Raw genomic sequence first — 19990 nt, 5'->3', positions numbered from 1 at the left:
TCCATCTGTAGACAAATTGAAGTGGGTTCAGTGTCTCCAGGAGGTGCACTTCGATGTATTCTATCACCAGCAAGGACATGGATTTGATATCCAGATGGGTGGTGGGGGGGGGGGCAGGGTCACATTCATGACAGATATGAGATCGAATTTCATCATCCAAAGCAGTGGTTATCAACCTTTTTCTTTCCACTCACATACCACTTTAAGTATTCCCTATGCTATAGGTGCTCTGTGATTAGTAATGGATTGCTTAAGGTGGTTTGTGGGTGGAAAGAAAAAGTTTGAAAACCACTGTTTTAATTGTACCTCATTGACTCGTTATGTGCACAGTTTCATAACTGCAAAGGTAATGGGCCAATAACAATTTTTCTCAAGCAAAATATTTCAGTAACAAATGGGTCGAGAGCACTAATTCTCAACCTTCCCTTCCCACTCACATACCACCTTAAGCACCAGAGGGTAGAAAGCCTTTGCAATCCAGAATCAAGGGATACAACATTGGAATAGGAGAATGATATTAAGGTTATAAGTAAAACTGGTCATAATTCCGTTGGTTAGTGGAGAAGCTAAAATAGTCTAATCCTATTTGTTATTTTTCGAGGAGCAGATTTTTTTTTGCTGTTGGTTCGCTTGCCAACTTTCAGGAACAGTCAGAGTCTGGGGTGTACATCCCAATCTAATACTCATGGTTCCCAGTTTCAATGCAAAAATCATCACTTGGGAAAAATTAAAAAGGGATGGACATCAGTTCATGAACTAAAGAATACAGCCATGATCCAAATACCAAATCCCGTACGTGCAATGCCAGTAGAAATTGTAAGCTTGTAATTTTCTAATTCCTTTCATGGCTGGATGAATTGTGGCAGATACATTGAAGTTTGAAACATGCATCCAACTTTCATTGGACACAACTTTTCCATCTCTACAGAGAAAACACTTGCATTAATTCAGCAGACAGGATAGATCGCTGATTACTTATTTTATTCAGGGAAAGGAAACATTTCTAAGTTACAGATACTTTTAGCTAGTCTAATTTTATTCAATTTTGCAATTCTGCAACTTGCTTTCTGATACATGCTCCAACCTGCATAGGGTTTAAGGCATGCTGGAGTTTACACTTGGATGATTTATTTGTTTTATTTACATTATTTGGTTTAGGTTTAACATGTGCATTCAGCCACCACAGAAAAAGACAGATAGCATATGGTGTCACATTCATCTTTTATCTCTGTGTTGGCTTACAACATTTAATACAAAATTATTCTGTGAATAACTCTTTTCTAAAAATAGTGGACTCAAAGGCATTAATGTACATTGCTGATTAAGTTCAGATAAAAAAAAATATCCAATAAATAATGAACACCATATTCCAAAGAGAAGACATTTCACTGCCCCTGTACATTCTCATTAAACCACTCTAACCTTCAAGACAGAACAATTCTAAAGGGGGACAAAATATTTTTGAAAATTTGTGGGGCACTGCCACTTTCCCAAATATTCATGAACAGATATGTTGGCCTGCACTATCTAATCTTTTGAACAGTGGAAACTATTTCCAAATCTGTCAACAGAATCCAGGATCTTGTGAAGGTGCACAGGTGCTGAACTGGACTAGTTCAATACCAGGAGTGCAATACCTTTACCAGTGCTGGGAATTACACCTTCATGTGTGCCTGTGTGTGTGTTTTGTTTTTTCATACTGTGATCTGGATTGAAATTGAGAATAAGCAAAAACATGCATGTTTCTTTTTAAAATCAGGGGATTGAGCAATCACAAGCAGATTTTGAAACACTGCAGCTTTTATCAAATAACTGGTTTGATTTGGAGATCAATTAACCTGAGAAAGCACAATCAGGTAGGTCACCACATGTCCTCTCCAGCACTACTTCTGGTACTGGCTCTTTCTCTGTTCTTGATCCGTAACATTTCCATAACACTGCGAGCATAAATATCTCGCAAATTAACACTGAGGACAGAATCAAATGCAGAATTTTTGGTGAGCCTCTTCAAAGCATCGTGGTGTCGAAGGGCAGCCTCCTTCATCTTCAGTGTGAAGTAGCAAGTAGAAAACCTATCATTTATAATAGCTATGGGCAGTGACAAGACCAGAATACCAGTCAAAATGCACAAAAAGGCAACTATCTTCCCAGTGGTCGTTTCAGGCCGGATATCACCATAACCCACAGTGGTCATGGATGTTGTCGCCCACCACCAGGCACAGGGAACACTGGAGAACATTGTGCCTGGGACAGTGTGCTCTACTGCATACTCCACTGTAGAAAAGATAGAAATGCCCACAGAGAGGAAAAGGATAAGAAGGCCAACTTCTTCGTAACATAGAGCAATGGTCATTCCGAGTGATTTCAGACCTGTAAAATGAAAATGAATAAGCCAGTAAAGATCAAACATTAGAAACATTATGTCAGGTAATTCAATTTGACTGATTTAATTAGTGCTCCTCTATGGAGCTCACTTTGTAGGGCAGGCACCATTTGCTATTCCTATGTCACCATCATTAGTAATGTTACGTTCTCCATAAGCTTGATGAACTGTGGAAAGCTTCTTTCTGTCTGGTGCAAATGTGCTAAAGATTCCTAGTGAGTAGCATTCTTTTATTCAGGATTATACACATAATTATTGTAATAAAAACTGCAGTACTTTTAGATGCCAAATAAAGTAATTAAATCTATTATTTAATTTTACATTAGATTATAGACAGTACAGGCCCTTTGGTCCATGATGTTGTGCCGACCTACTCAAACAACTAAACCTTCCCCACTTCGTAACCCTTTATTTTTCTTGCATCCATGCACCTGTCTAAATTCCCTGTTGTACCAGTCTCCATCACCACCCCTGGCCACGTATTCCAGGCACCCACTTCTCTATGTAAAAACTTACCCTTGATGTCTCCCCTCCACGTTCCTCCCTTCACTTTGTACAAATGTGCGTTTCCAGCTTTTATCCAAATACACTGATTTTTCCTCTCACACTGGGAAAAATGTGCTGGCTAGCTACACTATTGTGGTGCACTGAGGTAGCAGCAAGCAAGCACATGCTCAGAAAAGGCTTTATTCCAGTCAAAGTCTGATTGCCTTGGTGCCCCCCCCCCCCCCCCCCCCCCCCCCCCCCCGTGTAACTGGCTCAGGAGAAGTCAGCTCAGGTTTATATTCAGGTTCCATAGATCCCATTCGTCATGATTGACAGGCAGCCAGGTGGAGTCAGCCCTTTAGGTGGTCTTCCTGCAGGTACAGAGATCGCCCCCTGCAGTCGGCTGGTGGTCTTATCACCACACCTATCTATGCCTCTCATAATCTTGGAGACCTCTATTATGTCACTTCTAATCCTTGTTCGCTCCAAAAGGAAAAGTCTTAGCTCTGTTAACCTTGGCTGAAAGGACATGTTCTCCAATCCAGGAAACATCCTGGTAAATCTCCTCTGTACTCCTGTAAAGAGGCAACCAGACTGAACGCAATATTCCAAGTACAGCCTGACCAGAGTTTTATAGAGCTGCAACATTACATCATGACTCAATCCATTCTCTAATGAAGGCCAGCATAACTACCTTATCAACCTGCATGGCAATCTTGAGAAATCTATGGACTCCAATGTCCCTCTGTTTTTCTAGACAATTAAGGAATGCCATCTGCCATTTTTACGCCCAACTCTGCATCCTGCCTATATCCTGTTGTCACTCACAACAACCTTCAACATTATCCACAACTCATACATTCACGTCATCTGCAAACTTAAGGACTCGACCTTCTACTTATTCATCCGGGTCATTTATAAAATCACAAAGAGGAGGGGTCCCAGAACTGATCCCTGCCGAACACCGTGTCACTGAACACCAGGCAGAATATGTTTCATTCACTACTACCCTCTATTTTCAGTAGGGAAGCTAATTCTGAATCCACACAGCTAACGTTCCATAGATCCCATTCCTCATGATTTTCTGAATGAATCTCCCATCAAGGATCTTGTCAAATGCCTTGCTAAAATCCATATGCACCATATCTACCACTCTACCCTCATCAATATCTTTTGTTACCTCCTCAAAAAAACTCCATTACATTCATGAGGCATAACCTTCCCTTCACAAAGCCAAGCTGATTATCCTTGAGAAGACTATACTTCTCTAAATGCTCATAGATCCTGTAAGAATCCCACCATTGATATAAAATTCACTGGCCTCCAGTTCCCAGGATTCTCTCTATTGTCTTTTTTAAACAAGGGCATTTGCCATTCTCCAATCCTCCAGGGAGTATGCAAAGATCATTGCCAAAAACCCAGCAAACTCTTCCCTCATTTCCTGTAGTCACTTGGGGTATATCTCATCCTGTCATGTTGACTTATCAAATCCTAAAGTTTTTAAGAAAATCCAGAACTCCTTCTTTCTTAACCTCATCATCAATATATGCTTGTTCTATTCTGAACAGACCTTGACCAATGTCCTCTCTCTGGTGAATGCTGAAGCAAAGTATACATTTAGGACCTGTCTTCTGCCTCCAACCACATTTTGCCTCATTTATCCTGAAGGAGACCTACCTTCATTCTTATAATCCTCCTTTTCTTTATATATGCATAGAACTCCTTAGGGTTCTTCTTTAATCTTCCTTCCTAAGGCCTTCTCATGACCCCTTCTCACTCTTCTAAGACCTTTCTTAAGTTCCTATATAATTCTTCTGAGCCCTTCCTATCTCTCGTGTATGCTTCCTTCTTCCTTGTAACCAGTCACCTCACATGTTTTGACAACCATGCTCCCTTATCCTACCATCATTTCCCTGTATCACTGAATCAAATATGTACAGAACCCTGCTAAAGTGTTCCATAAACATCTTCCAGATTTGTTTTTACTGTTCCTAGTTCTTGCCTAATCCCTTCGTAATTATTCCTTCCCCACTCAAATAGTTAACTATCTTGTCTGCTCCTATCCTCATCGATACCTCTACTAAAGGTCTGGGAGTTGTAGTCACTTCCATCGAAATGCTCCACCCACTAAGTGCCCTGCATCTGACTAGGTTAATGACCCAGTACCAGATTCAGTGTGGCCTCTCCTGTCGTTGGCTGGTTGACATACTGTGACAAGAATTCCTCTTGGACACATCTGACAAATTATGCCCTATCTCTCCCTCTTGCAGTGAGGGGTTGCTTGTCAACATATGGGAAGTTGAAGTGACAAATAGCAATTCTGAATTTTAAAAAAACTTCTAAATATATTAGAGAGCAACGTCAATATTCCACCTTGTGGGCTGTGGGCCTGCTTCAGTTCCAGAGAAATTATTTCACGTGAATGCCTCCTTCCATACACTTTATATCTTAACATTCTAAATTCAGACTTTTTCTTGCTGCGTGCATTCAATTTTATGTATTGATGCTTTTCTCTGGATACTTTCATAACAAGTTTGTCTTCAGACTTGCTGCTTCTTCTCTTCCAATTACTTACCGGCACCTATAATTTTGGAACAGCACTAACTCCAAACTCATATCATTTCACAAATTTGTAGATTGTGAAGGCCCCCTCTCCTTCCTATTGCCAAGATAGAAAAATAAACAAATTTAATCCTGGTCTTATGAATTCCTATACATTTCAGTGCAAAATACTATTTTCCGTGAAGTGAATATTCCTTTCCCCATTTTCAAAAACCTGTTTAACTTCAAATTGACCGAAAGCAATGGCTGACAACTCTCCATCACTGTAATTTAGCAGCTGTGCAGATCAAGCAAATATTTCCCCCCCAAAATAAGTTTACATGGTTTTAATCCAACAAATCACTCTTCTACATCTTAAAAGCTTGCCATATCATATATATTAATTGGCTTGCCTTTGTCCTTGCCCGATGCTTTTAATTATCCTCCCATCTTTGTCTCTTACAATGTGTTGTACTCAGTGGAACAAAAAGAAAGGCTATGATTACTAGACAAGGACAAGGACTAATTTAAATGTTGGAAAACTGTCACATGCTAACCTGAGTGATTTTGGAAGTGTATCACAAATGGTTGGTTTTCAGATGCAGCAAGTTGGATTTTGGCCTTCTTTGCTAGCGGAATTGAATTTAAGAGCAGTGGTGGGGGGTGTGGTGGGGGGGGGGGGGTTCTCCCTTAACGTTACAGGTTTTTCGCCTCCTAACTTGGGAAAGGATATACAGTATTGGCTTTGAACCACCATCTAAGTGCTCGTTTTACTCCTGCCTCCTGCCTGGTATATTGCACTGCAGTCTTCTGAGAAGAACGCGTAGCACCAGAAAGGGCAATGTCATTCACTGAAACTCCACTTGTCACCATCCATACAAGAAATAGAGGAGGTTCAGCAAATTGATTCTAGAAATAAGGGAGTTGAATCATGAGGAGAGATTAAGTAGCCTGGGACTATAATTCGAGTTTAGGAAGAGGGGGAATTTTATACAAACATTTAAAATTATGAATGGAATAGCTGTTTCCATTGGCAACTGAGACTAGAGTTAAGGGACATAGCCTTAGGGGTCATAGATTTAAGCAGAGATGAGGGGTAACTGCTCTTCCCAGATAGTAGAGAATCTGTGGATCTCTGCCAAAGGAAGCACCAGAGGTTGCCTCATTAACTGTATTTAAGGCAGATTTTGGAATAATAAGGGTTATGGGGAATATGCAGGTAAGTGGAACTGAGTCTACGTCAAATCAGCTATGATTGAATGGTGGAGCATTCTTGATGGGCCAAGTGGTCTACTCCTGCTCTTATTACTTACGTTCCAAACAGAGTAATATATTGCATAATCACTGAGATGCGGGAGAAAATTAGCTGATCAGGCAGCATCCATGAGCAAAAATGGTCAATCACTATTTAGACACCATATTTGTGGTCAGCTTTCATATTAATTCTAGCCCAATGATTAGTGCAGTTCCTGCAGGAACAGGAATTTAATTGCTTCTCGCAAGCCCGTCTTGCTTGTGTTCAATCGAAAAATGCCACTTTTGAGGAAATTCTCATATTAAAGTATGTGATCACCAGACAAAAAAAAAATGCCAATATTTGTTTTCAGCAATGTTTATAGATCTCAATCTATCTGGCGAGGACTAATAATAACAGCTTCTAGGGTTAAGGTCAGCATGAAAATAGATAAAGATCCATACCATCAGCTCAAGAATAACTGTAATGTTTCACTGTAGGACAGCTCTCTTAATTATGTCAAGGTCACCTAAGTGCTCGTTTCACTCCTGCCTCCTGCCTGGTATATTGCACCATAGTCTTCTGAGAATAATGCTTTGTAGCACCAGAAAGGGCAATGTCATTCACTGAAACTCCACTTGTCACCATCCATATAAGAAATAAAGGCATGGAGAGCATTCAGTCCTTCAGCTAGTTCTGCCTTTCAATACAATCAGCTCCATCTTCCTGCTTTATCCCCTTATTAATTGCCTCTTTGATGCACAAAAATCCATCAGTCTCACTCAATTATGTTCATATTACATACAACTTCAACTGACGTGCCTGTGCTGAACATGTGTCCAAATTAAACCAGGCTCTACTGTGTGCACATGATACATATCCCACTGTTGCCTGCATATTTATCTATCCATCCAGAAGCTCCTTCAATGTTACTATCATATTCCGACTGTCTACTTGATCAATGCCTCTCATAATTTTATAAATCAGCTCTCCCTTCAGCCTCTGATACTCCAGAGAAAACAACTCAAGTTTGTTCTACGTATCAACATAGTTCACATCCACTAAACCAGGCAAAATCTTGGCAAATTTTTTCTGTACCCTTTCCAAAGTCCCCAGATCAGTCTTGTAATGAGACAACCAGAATAGTATTCAATGCTCCAATGTAGGTTTTAGAGTTGCAATATAATTTCCTTATGCTTGTACTGTGACAGATTATGTTGTGTTGGTTTTGTATCTAGGTATGTTTTGGGGAGATAAATTAGGGTAGGTTTGTTTGAGTAGGTCACATATAAACACTTTAAAACAAATTTTATTTAAAATACTGAAGCTCTGCTCAGCTAGACATGTTGGGGGCAACAGTCTTTGCAAAAGTTTGGAGAGTGCTCAAGAGACTTCACTAATGGATTGTGGTTTACAAAAAGGCAACAGATGAAAGAACTTGTCAGAGCCGCAGCTTGTCTGGAGTGGAACTTGCTGTTCTAGAAGGGTCATGTGGTTTTGCAAGCAGGGAGAGTCAAACAGGTTTTTCTCTGAAAGAGAGAGATCAGTTTTACAGTCAGCAGAAGTAGCTGGGACTGGACCAGGAGAAGCTGGCAAGCTTATGGAATTGGAGGACAGGTTGTGAGTGCTTAGTTCATCCTAATCAAAACCCTTGTGGTTCATGCAAGGGGAGAGGACTGGATGTCTAATGATTCACTTGGAATGAGAGAAACAAAAAGGAACTCTGTGGTGACCTGAAAGAAAGAGGTTATCATCGAGAAAACCTCGAGGGGAAAGTTTCTTCGGCAAGACACTGAAGTGGCTGATTAAAAAGGAATCAGTGTGGGGGTCCTGTAACAACAAATCTCTCTCTCAAAACCAACAAGAACTTTCCTGAGTGGTAACCATTGACCTTTCAAGCACCAAAGCACCTGGTGAACTTTATACATGTTAAATTCTGTGCACAGTATAAGCATTGCCTGCAACCAGTGAACTTGGAAGAATGAGAAGTGAGATTGGACGGTGAACCAGAGAACACACACATTACACACATGTGCGCTTAGAATTAGAAAGGGGTTAAGATAGGTTAAGTAAGTCAATAGAGGTAAGTTAAAGTTTAATTCTATTTTCATGTTCAAAGATAATTAAAAGCAACATTTGTTCAAGTAACCATTTGTCTTGGTGAATATCTATTGCTGCTGGGTTTTGGGGTCCTCTGGGCTTGTAACAGTACTCAATGCCCCACCTATTGAAGGCAAGCATATTGTATACCTTCTTTACATCCCTATCTAATCGTGTGGCTACTTTTAATGAACTGTAAACCTTCCATGTCAGGATCTTCAAGATTGCGATCAGATTCCTTTCACTGTCATGTAATAAGACAAAAGATGTAAAATACACAAACTCATTTTTGCTGCCATAAGGCAAACAAAGAGCCACAGCACCCCAAATAATAAGAGAAAGAGAAGCAAAAGGGTCCCTTCACAGACACTGAGTGTTCATGGATTTACCTCCTTGCTCCTGCATCTTTTGCCCCCTCACAGATTCCTGTTCATCCCTCGACAACCTAAGCTTCAGATCCAAACCTCTGATACGATCAGGAGGCTCTAGCACCAGGGGCCCTTCAGGAGCCCTTCTTGCCCTCAGCACCCACTCGAATCCTGGTTCTGGTACCTGGTTCCCGTGAGCCGGCCTCCAAAAGCCTGCAAAGTGGTCTGAGTCCTTCAACCTCATCACCAATAGCCTTCAGCCTATTTTGGTCCTTCAGCTGTGGTCACTTCCCTGTAGGGTCATCTCCCAGGCTTATCCTTCCCAACGAGGGGTATTCTCCCACTTCTGGTGCTTTATGTACCCCCGTAGTCTGCAACCCCTCGTGGTCTGCTGCCCAGCACAGCCATCACATTTTTGGGGGACAGACCTCTGTGGTTGCAGGATGTTTTAAAAGAAACACTCACAGGACTCCATTAACCTGCTGTTTAAAGACTGTACGGAGCTCTTGGTATCACAACCAGTCAGTAGGATCCCACAGAGCAGCGCTGTGTCTCTGCTCCTTGTTTTCCCAAGTCCGCACCAGTGGCAGAAATGCTGGTTTTTTAAAAATGATCCATATTAAGACCCTTTCTCTCTTCTAATCTCCATTTGATGTGCTAAATCTTTCCACAAAAGATAATCCATCCGTTCAGGTTATACGATCCAGATGAAGAGACTCTAGCTTCTCATGCACTTTCCCTCAATACGACTTCAATACTGTGCACCACACTTCACATATCGTCCTATGTATCTGAAGAGTAAGCTTGCTATTTCTGTATTTAATTAACACAAAAGAATTTTACTGTGTACAAACCTTTTGTGAATTATGCATGGGAACCATCTGCATTTCAAAGTGATGAACCTCTCATAACTTAATTAACATACCTTTATTATTTTCTCTGTCAAAATGGATAAATGTCACAATTTTACCTTTTTGTATTCCATTTTCAACTCCCTGAAATCATCTTAATCCATCTGTAACTTCATTATGTTTCCTATCACCCTTTTCTTCTTTCTTTGGCTTGGCTTCGCGGACGAAGATTTATGGAGGGGGTAAAAAGTCCATGTCAGCTGCAGGCTCGTTTGTGGCTGACAAGTCCGATGCGGGACAGGCAGACACGATTGCAGCGGTTGCAAGGGAAAATTGGTTGGTTGGGGTTGGGTGTTGGATTTTTCCTCCTTTGCCTTTTGTCAGTGAGGTGGGCTCTGCGGTCTTTTGAGGGGGAGGACGTGGAGGGGGAGGACGTGGACATGTCCTCGGGCCTGCACAAAGGAGCTTTTAGGTGGAGTGCAGTGCGCGCAGTACTGGCCCCACCCTTTACACCCATGGTTCGTGTGCCGTGGCCAAGCAAGCTGGGACGTGGCAGCGAGGTCCTTGGGTCGTAGGTTTTATATCGGAGTGGCCTTCTCCTATGCAGGTTTCTTACCCGGGCTGGAGGTACCCTACATGCAGTATAAAGCACATCATCATCAAATTTAATAATGATACCTTCTTCCATGAAATAAGTAGAATTGTAATAGTTTGAGGTCCGAGCACTATTTCACGTGGGCACGTCACTCACCTCATACCCATTTGTCTTTCTTGTTTGCCCACCAGTCTTCTACCCACATCCATGATACTTCCTGCACCATGAGTTTCTATTTTACACAATATCATTTGCAGCCCCACTTTTTCCTGGATAGGGCAACAATCCCCTGTACATTGCAGGGTGTAACCCAACAATAAACAACACAGATTCATAGAAAATGGCTAAAAACTTTGTAAAAGTCACAAAAGGCTGAAGACATATCAAATTATCGAGATGAGAGGGTGCACAGTGGGAGCAGGAGGCAGGGACACAGAAAACAGAAAAAATCAAGTCACGAGCCACATTAATGCCTTTGCAAAAGTCATCAGTTGGTAAATTTCTGCACTCACAAGAGATGCAAACGGTTTAAATAAGGCCAGAGCTTAGGGTCAGTAAACTGAATGGCCACATACCAAACGTGCACAAGACGTGCAGGAAGAAAACTGGTAGAGAACTGCTTGGATGACTGTGGGAGCGGGAGGACTAAAGTTGGATAGAGATTTGAACATGAAGATGAGAATTTTAAATTGAGATACTTGAAACCAGGAACCAATAGTGAGCGAGCAAAGTTGATTGGAGAGAAAGAAATAGATTGAGAAGAGAAATGTGCAGCAGAATTTTGTTTGAACTAACTTCTGTAAGATGGAAAATGGAAGCCAAACAAGAAAATTAAGATAGTATTATTATTATTATTATTAGGACTGATGGCTGCAAATCATTGCTTCTTTTATTATAATTTAGCATTCAAACTGGTACTCATTTTCAATATTCTTGAATGTGATACCTTTCTATGAAATGTGTAGCTTACCTGTTGAGTGCCTTCCAAGTTTCAACATGCGCAGTGATCTCATTAATCTCAGGATCTGGACAACTTTTCCAACATTTTCCAGTTCTGTAGAGCCTCCATAAAGTTGCTCCACCAACATTGTGATGTAAAACGGGACCACAGCAATAAGATCAATGATATTCACCAAACTCTTTACGAACTTGCACTTGTTTTTCACACATAAAAATCTTAATAGATACTCTGCAGTGAACCAGGTAATGCAAATATACTCAACTGCATCAAACAGAGGAGGATCCAGTGCGGCATATTCAAGAGAAATGACAGCCATATTTGCAATGGAAATTAGAACAAAGGCGACTGAGAGGATTCCAAATGTTTTAGCCAGCTTTGAAGAATCAGGCTTTTCCATTATCACCCATAGTTTGTGCCTTAGCTCTTCACAAATTACTCCAGAGAAATCTTCCTCTTCATTCTGAATCACTTCTGTATCATGCTTTATATCCAAAGCTTCGTTAATTTCTTTCCGTCTGTAATATCTTTCTCGACAGCAAATGTCAATTTTAAGTTCATCTAGACCCCAGTATTCAATTTCTTGCAAAAATGACATTGCACAAAGTTCTTCATTTACATGCAACTTTCCAGTCTTATAATAATGAATAATGTACTTGAATGTCTGAGAACTGCGATCAAAGAAATATTCGTTATCTACGAAGTTGGCATCATCGCAAAGATCAAGCACAATGTCCTGTTCTGATGTAGCCAGTTTTCCCAGGCGTGTTTCAGGGTGGGACAACAGAGTTTCGTGCGACAGAGTGAATCTACTGCCGCCAACATTGATGATAAAGGTGTTTAAAGGATTGTTGTTCAAATGTTCTTCACTGTAAAAAACACTCGATTCCAGAGAGAAGACTGAAAGATGATCTTCGTTCTGCTCAAGAACCCAAGGAGAACAATTGGAAGACTTCATGGTACATGTTCATTTATGATGTTCTGAAAATTAAATTTAATTATATTAATTAGTTTTTGTGAATTATAAAGATTTTCAAGGAAATCACCTTATCAAATTTTTAATGGAACATGCTAATCACGTTGCAGTATGTAACATTTCAAATCATATTTTGTATTCAAGGGAGCTATCAAGTCTTGTCCCGCTCTCAGTACAATAGCATTTTCCACTTACTTCCTTTAACCTATCCTTTGTTACATGCCCATCAGTTCTCCCATCCCTACACTCGGGATCATTTGAAGAAGCCAATCAACTGACCAGTGCATCTTGAGAACATGGGAGGAAACTGGAAAAGTATGTGCAACAGAGGCCAAGATTGCAAGCCATTGGGTCAGGACTGCTGTGCCCTTGTTAAAATTTTAAAATGGACTCTATGAAACAGTAAGTTAAAATCCCCCCCTCGTGACATTCAAACTTTTATTATTGAAGTTTGAAAACCTTCACAAAATTGTGAATCCCTTCAGTGCTCCTGGCAGCTGCAATAAAAACAGAAGCATGAGAATATGTCTAGTAAAATAGATGTCAGAAATATTATTTGGTAAAATATGACGGGTTAAAACTTAGTTAAGATTTTCTATCAAAGTTATTAAAAGAATAAAATGGTGAAAAATAATTAGATGGGGCAGTAGACCATTTCATGTTGGGTCTTGGTCTTGAGACCGGCTACGGAGCGGATAGAAAAAATGGGAACTTACCTTTCAGATAGCAGCCCTAAAAGACTGCTCCAGTGTCCCATTCAAATCCAGAGGGGCCTTGTAACGCTCACCGGATCCGACGGAGGTGGGGCAACTGGTGCCGTAGTGCCACCCGTCATCAATACGCAGCAGAGTGATGGCCATCTTCCTTACCCATAATCCCCCATGCAGCTGAAACCGCTCTATGGTTCTCAGAGCAGTTCCAGCTGCGTGGGGGATTATGAGTAGGGATGATGGCCATTGATCTGCTGCACTTTGAGCTGCAGAGAGCAGCCCCAAAGGCCAAAGTGGCCTGGTGTGGCTGGCCCAGCCCGCACTGGCCACCACCAGATGGCCCCCGCTGCCCCGATGGTCCCTGCTGCCAGCTCCCACTGCACTGATGGTCCCCCACCGACAGCACCCACTGCCCCGATGGTTCCTGCTGCCCCGCCGGTCCCCACTGACAGCTCCTGCTGCCTCGCTGGTTCCTGCCGACTGCTCCCGCTGCCCCGCTGGTTCCAGCTGCCAGCTCTCACTGCCCCAACAGTCCCTGCTGACAGCTCCCACTGCCCTGAAGGCTCCCCACAGCCCCTGACTTGGAGGGAGATGGGTGACTAGAGAGATGGGTTGAGGGCTGACAGCATCATCAGCCCACCCCCAAACAGCCGCTTAGTGCAGCTGTACACTCAGATCAATCGGTGGAGGGCTGTGCTGCAGAGATTATCCCTCTCTGAGACGGGTTGGAACATGCAGCTCGGAGACTGCCTCCGCACATTCAGAGAGGTAGGTGATTATGCATTTTGGCGGAGTTTTTCCAACTTTACATCTCGACTTTTGGGCTACCTGAAATGGCCTAGTGAAACTGAAGCATAAATGATGAAAGGACGTGACCAGGTAACTGCAGGAGAGTTTAAACAATGCCTCTACCTTCCAGGTGTAATATTACAATTTCTTTTATCAACCCAAAAGCTGTGAGGAGTTTTAATAATATCACCGAGTCTTTCAATGCTGTATGTTTAATTAATTTATTTTAGGAATCTGTTATCACGCAGTGTAATTTCCAAAGAGCTACTCCTTCTAAGTGCTATTCCTCCCTGGGAACACACAAATAACAAAAATCGTCCACTGCATGTCCAAGGGTTTCATTGCAAAACTACAAGATTTGTGGTTTAACAGAGAATCGAAGCTATGGGTACACTCAATTTCTAGTTTATCCAATGTGGACATGGTATTTATATTATTCGGTCATTAACACTTTTCAAAGCTCAGCTGCCTTCAGCTGAAAGCTAATTTGTGCTTCACAGATACATCTGTACAGGACAAAGCAAATACATGAGAGCCAAAATGTAGATGCATATTTTTAACAAAGGTAAAATAATTACTGCAATTGCAAAACAAAAAATATATTAATTGACAGCAAGATCAAAGATAAAGAATGAAAACTTTTTGAAGAACTGGAGAACTGCAGAGACACTAACCTAACTGTAAATAGCATATTCCTTATCACACTGTTCCTTGTTAGTTGAAGGACTGCAGCAGAACCTTTGGAGAGTAACACACAAGTTAAAGTGGATAATTTGAACATAGTCGTTGATAAGTTGCTGGGAAATTTTAGCCAGTTTAGTAAAGAGTTGACTAAGACTGCCCAGAAATCAACCAAAAAAGCCTGGAAGATGTGTGTTTGAGGTCTGTATTAACATTTAAACCACAATCCCCACTGATTACTAAATAAAATAATTGCAAAGGACAAGTCTGACTTAGCAGATGGATCATCTGCCTCAGACATGGAGGTTATGTTGATGTCACATTTTAAGATGTGGAGATGAATTATGATTACCTTCACATGACAAAAGCAAACTCAGGAACACATTTTATCTGTAATTGCCTTCAGTTTTCTTTCGTACATTCCACTCTGATGACCTTTTGATTTTTTAAATTCAATTTTGGCAACACATTATCACCTTTCATTTACTGTTTTTTTTTCATCCAAAAGAGCTGGGGAAAATGCATACTAAGTAATTTGGCAATCCTATGAATATATTCTTATCCATCCTTCTCCCGAAGAATAAAAATATATTTTTCTGTTAGATAGATCTTTACAGATTACAAATATATGGTGGTAGAGTTGATGCAGAATCATAGAAATTCTTTTCAAGAAATGAAGAGTGGGATTAAAATTTAGTTTAATCTGGAGTACAGCAACATTTCCAGCCCTGTTGAGAGCAAAATTGAATCCATGAATTTTGGACAGGATTTAGTTAGAACAATACATTTTCTAACACTAAGCTTTCCCAACTGACATCAACAATGCAATACCCAATATTTACTATCAGCAAGATTTGCAAGTTCACAAGTCTGAGAAATGGCAACTTGTGTTTACTGAATGAATAAACATCTTTTATAAACGTCATTTTCCCCAAACCATGCTTTTTAAGGGGACAACATTCAAACCACCTTCTTTGCCTCCACTGAGATCTGAGATCTCCTCTGATCCCACACCCCCACTGGTGGTCAGTCATGCTAGTCTCAGCTTCCTGGCCTCATAATCATTCCAGGCTCTTGCCACCACTCTCTGCCATGGTTCTGCTAGCTGTGGAAAACATGACTGAGCCCCATAAAAAAGGAGAGAAGATTTCATCTAATTTTCTTTTAGCCCTCCAGAACAGGTAGAATAGATGTTACTGCAAACTTCCTCAAAGTGCAGATATTTAAAGTCTGCACATATGTGGCATTACTGCTTAATGAAAGCTCCCTGCCAATCTCATGCACTTAGCAATCTCCAAACTCCAAGGAGGTTGTGACAGAGTATATAGATATATATATCAATATGTTTTGGGGAGATAAATTAGGAAAGGTTTGTTAGAGTAGGTCACATACAAACACTTTAAAACAGATCTTAGTTCAAATACTGGAGCTCTGCCCCATGGTAAACATATCAGCTCCAGAGCTTTTGCAAGAGCTTTTGAAGAGTGTTCAAGAGACTTCACTTATGGATTGTTGTTTGCAAAAGGCAACAGATGAAAGAGCATGCTGGAGCCACTGCTGTCTGGGGGAGAGCTTGCTGTTGTAAGAGGGTCATGTGGTTTTTCAAGCAGAGAAAGTCAAACAGGCTTTCTCTCAGAGAGAGAGAGAGAGAGAGAGAGAGAGAGAGAGAGAGAGAGAGAGAGAGAGAGAGAGAGAGAGAGAGAATGAGAGAGAGACAGAGACAGAGACAGAGATATCTTGTACAATGTTACAGCCAGCAGACAGCAGCTGGGACTGGAACAGGACAAGCTGGCAAGCTTATGAAAAGTCCCCTTCTTGGAAGATGGCCTGGTCAAAGCTCTTGTAGTTCATGCAAGAGGAGAGGACTGGCTATCTAATACTTCACATGGAATAAGAGAAACAATAAGGATCTCGGTGGTGACCTGAAAGAAAGATGTTATCATCTGGAGGACCCTGAAGGGGCAGGTTTCTTCGGCAAGACACTGAAGTGGCTGATTAAAAAGAAACAACAAATCTCTCTCTGAAAACTGACAAGAGCCTTCCTGAGCACTAACCATTTACCTTTCAAGCACCAAAGTTTGGTGAACTTTAAGAATGTTAAATTCTGTGCACAGTATAAAAATTGCCTGCAACCAGTGAACTTGGAGGAATGAGGTGAGATTGGACTGTGAACAAAATAACTTTTCTGAACTTACACACAAATTGCATCCACATGCGTTTAGAATTAGAAGGGGGTTAAGTTAGGTTAAGTAAGTCAATAGAGATAAGTTAAAGTTTGATTCTATTTTCATATTCAAAGATAATTAAAAGTAACTTTTATTGAAGTAATCCTTTGACGTGGTGAATATCTATTTCTGCTGGGTTTTGGGGTCCTCTGGGCTCGTAACAAGGTACACACAAATATGATGCCTCCTGTGGTTATTATTCTTCACCAGCCTGGCCAGGTTCCTCTGAACTCTGGGATTATCTGCCCTTCCATCATTTCAGCGTCTCTTCTGGAAACAGCAATGCTTCCCAGTAGCTGAAAGTATGCTGCTTATATCATATAACCATATAACCATATACAGCACAGAACAGGCCAGTTTGGCCCTACTAGTCCATGCCGGAACAAATCCCCACCCTCCTAGTCCCACTGACCAGCACCTGGTCCACTCCCCTCTAATCCTCTCTCCTCCATGTAATTATCCAGTCTTTCCTTAAATGTAAATAACGTCCCTGCTTCAACCACCTCCGCCGGAAGCTTATTCCACATCCCAACCACCCTTTGCATGAAGAAATTTCCCCTCATGTTCCCCTTATAATTTTACCCCTTCAATCTCAAACCATGGCCTCTGGTTTGAATATCCCCCAGTCTTAATTGAAAAAGCCTATCCATGTTGACTCTCTCTGTCCCTTTTAAAATCTTGAACACCTCCATCAAATCCCCCCTCAATCTTCTACGCTCCCGAGAAAAAAGCCTCAGGCTGCTCAACCTTTCTCTGTAACTCAAACCCTGACATCCTGTCAACATTCTCGTGACCCTATCGCACGTACATCTCTTTAAGGGTAGGTTGCCAAGATCATAGCTTAAGACTGTCAGCAACTGTGAGAACTATTGAAAGATCAATTGGAGAGCACACTGAAATCAACACAGTGGCAGAGAGATCACAATGTTCTCGGGATCTCGTGATTGAAGATTGTACTCCTTATAGGGACTTCTAATTGGCACCCATCACTTTCGGCATTAAAGTAATGTCTGGCCCTACATTTTCAACAATTTTCCTCTTTTTACATTAATTAGTAAATGCACATCATAAAGGCAAGCACAGAAACAAATGCTTATTATTTCCATTGCTAACCTACTTATTTCCACCATTGTTAGAAGTCCATAGCTGGGGGAATAGAGTGTTCCTGAAAGACTTCAGAGCTAGAGGTCATCACAGAGACAGGATGAGCATGACATTTAAGAATTTAAATGAGGGTGAGAACTTAAAATCTGATGCATATGGATCAGGAGGTTAAGTAGCTTAATGGGAACTGATGCAATGATCTGTATAGTGGTTCCACCAAAAATGAGTGTAACATTATACACGTATCAATATCTCAGCATAGATGACTTTCACATAATCACAATACCATGTAGTTATGTCACATTTGTAACTACAGAGGGACCTGGCAAGATATTCAAGGTTTTATAGAAAGTATTCTAGCATTCTTTACTTCTTTGTCACCTGACCATCAATTATTTAGCCTCGTTCTTTGAAGACATTGACTGGAGTAGTACTGGACAGTTCTGCCTTCTTCCCAAGGTTGCCTGTGATAGGTCACCATCCATATGCCTTACTTTTATTCTTCAATTGTCTTTTTCTTATTTTGTCTTATTTCACAATGTATATAAATTATTCATCTGGATTATCATACTTCCATTCTTTACATATTCTGAATTTTGTAACTTTTATTCTTTCAGTGAAATCTGCAACACCTTATAAGCAGCCTCTTGACAATAATATAGACAATAATAGAGTAGGTACCATTCTCAGGTGAAATTTTGATCACAATGGATTTGCATCTCTTCTCAAGACTTTAAATTTTCTGCGATGTAGCTTAGAACAGTTATTTTTCATTCAGATTTATAACCAGAACAAATGATGGAGGAAGAAGCCAAATTTCACAATAAAGGTGAGGGACTGTGTAGCGGGATGGTCATCGTCGGAGTGGACTGCGTCGGAGAGGTAAGGCTTTGGCTCAACAGGCTTTGATGAGAATAGGTAAGAGGCGAGGGACAGTAGGAGTTGATTTAAAAAGAAAGGACACTCAATTCGAGGAACAAAAAGAATTCAGCAGATAGACTCAGGTAAGGGGAGGTTTCAGATATCATATATTTTGTTCCTCTAGTCATAAACAGTGGGTATTGCAGCCAAGGCAGGGGAATGCTCCTCTTGCAGAATGTGGGTTGTCAGGGAAACCAGCAGTGTCCCTGACAACTTCATCTGTGAAAAGTGCATCCAGCTGCAGCTCCTGACAGGCCGAATTAATGAATTTGAGCTGGAGTTGGATGAACTCTGGATCATTCTGGAGGCAGAGGGGGTGATAGACAAAAGTTACAGAGATACTATCAAACCTAGGATTTAGGAGAATGATAGCATCAATTATCAACTACCAAATAATGCCTTTTACTGAGTGATCTCTCTTTCAGCATCTCATTAGGTGCTTTTAAGCTGCAGCACCCGGGTAGCCCTCCTGAGACCCAGGTGTGATTAGTGGGGCAAAAGTGCCTGCAGCACCCTTTAAGCTGAGGGGGGGGGTGGAGTAGCCAACCCGGCGATTTAAGGTGGATCCCGCCCCCACAATGACATGGTAAGTGATGTGTCATGCAAACTAGTCTCCCCTCTTCCCCCTACCAGCTATCAGTCTCCCTCCCACCATCAATCGCACTTCCCCAACCCACCACAGTTGACCTCTCTGCCCCCATTGAAGCCAACACCTCTCCTCTCTCTCCCACGCGGCAGCTGACCCCCTCTGCTCTCTCCCCCCCATGGCAGTGACCCCTCTCCCGCTGATCGTGACACCCACCCCCGCGACAGCGACCTCACTCTGCCCGTTTGTGGCCCCCATCTCTCCCCCTCGGGGCAGCGACCACTCACCCCCCCGCCCCCCTTCTCCACCCCAGGCCCTGGCAGTGATCCTCTCCCACCCCGCCCACCCCTGATCACCACAGACACCTGTTGGGGTTTCCCCATGATCCCAGTGAGCAAGTGCAGATGTCACAGGAGTAACTGGGTCGGCCATTTTGCTGTTCAGGCTGCTGGTTGATGCATCTTGGGTAAGTTTAACTGGGC

At 41.6% G+C, this 19990-nt stretch overlaps 1 protein-coding gene across 4 annotated transcripts in view; it reads right to left on the bottom strand.

Moving 5' to 3' along the window:
- Window positions 1-1782: 1782 nt before the first annotated feature.
- kcnv1 (potassium voltage-gated channel modifier subfamily V member 1) overlaps window positions 1783-19990 on the bottom strand; it is a 105236-nt gene continuing 87028 nt past the window's right edge. For 2 of the 4 annotated variants that reach the window (XM_069920286.1, XM_069920285.1), the window contains exons 2-4: window positions 14666-14729; window positions 11529-12497; window positions 1783-2370 (exon numbers count right to left, since the gene is read on the bottom strand). In XM_069920286.1, coding sequence (XP_069776387.1) covers window positions 1862-2370; window positions 11529-12474 — 1455 coding nt within the window. In that variant the 5' untranslated portion in view covers window positions 12475-12497; window positions 14666-14729 and the 3' untranslated portion in view covers window positions 1783-1861. The remainder of the gene's footprint in view (window positions 2371-11528; window positions 12498-14665; window positions 14730-19990) is intronic. The other 2 variants (XM_069920284.1, XM_069920287.1) reach the window with 1 other exon arrangement.

This window comes from Narcine bancroftii, chromosome 2 (genome assembly GCF_036971445.1).
Source record: "Narcine bancroftii isolate sNarBan1 chromosome 2, sNarBan1.hap1, whole genome shotgun sequence".
NCBI classification, from domain to species: Eukaryota; Metazoa; Chordata; class Chondrichthyes; order Torpediniformes; family Narcinidae; genus Narcine; species Narcine bancroftii.
The sequence above is the reverse complement of the archived record's forward strand: the minus strand, read 5'-3'. Positions and strand labels throughout refer to the sequence as shown.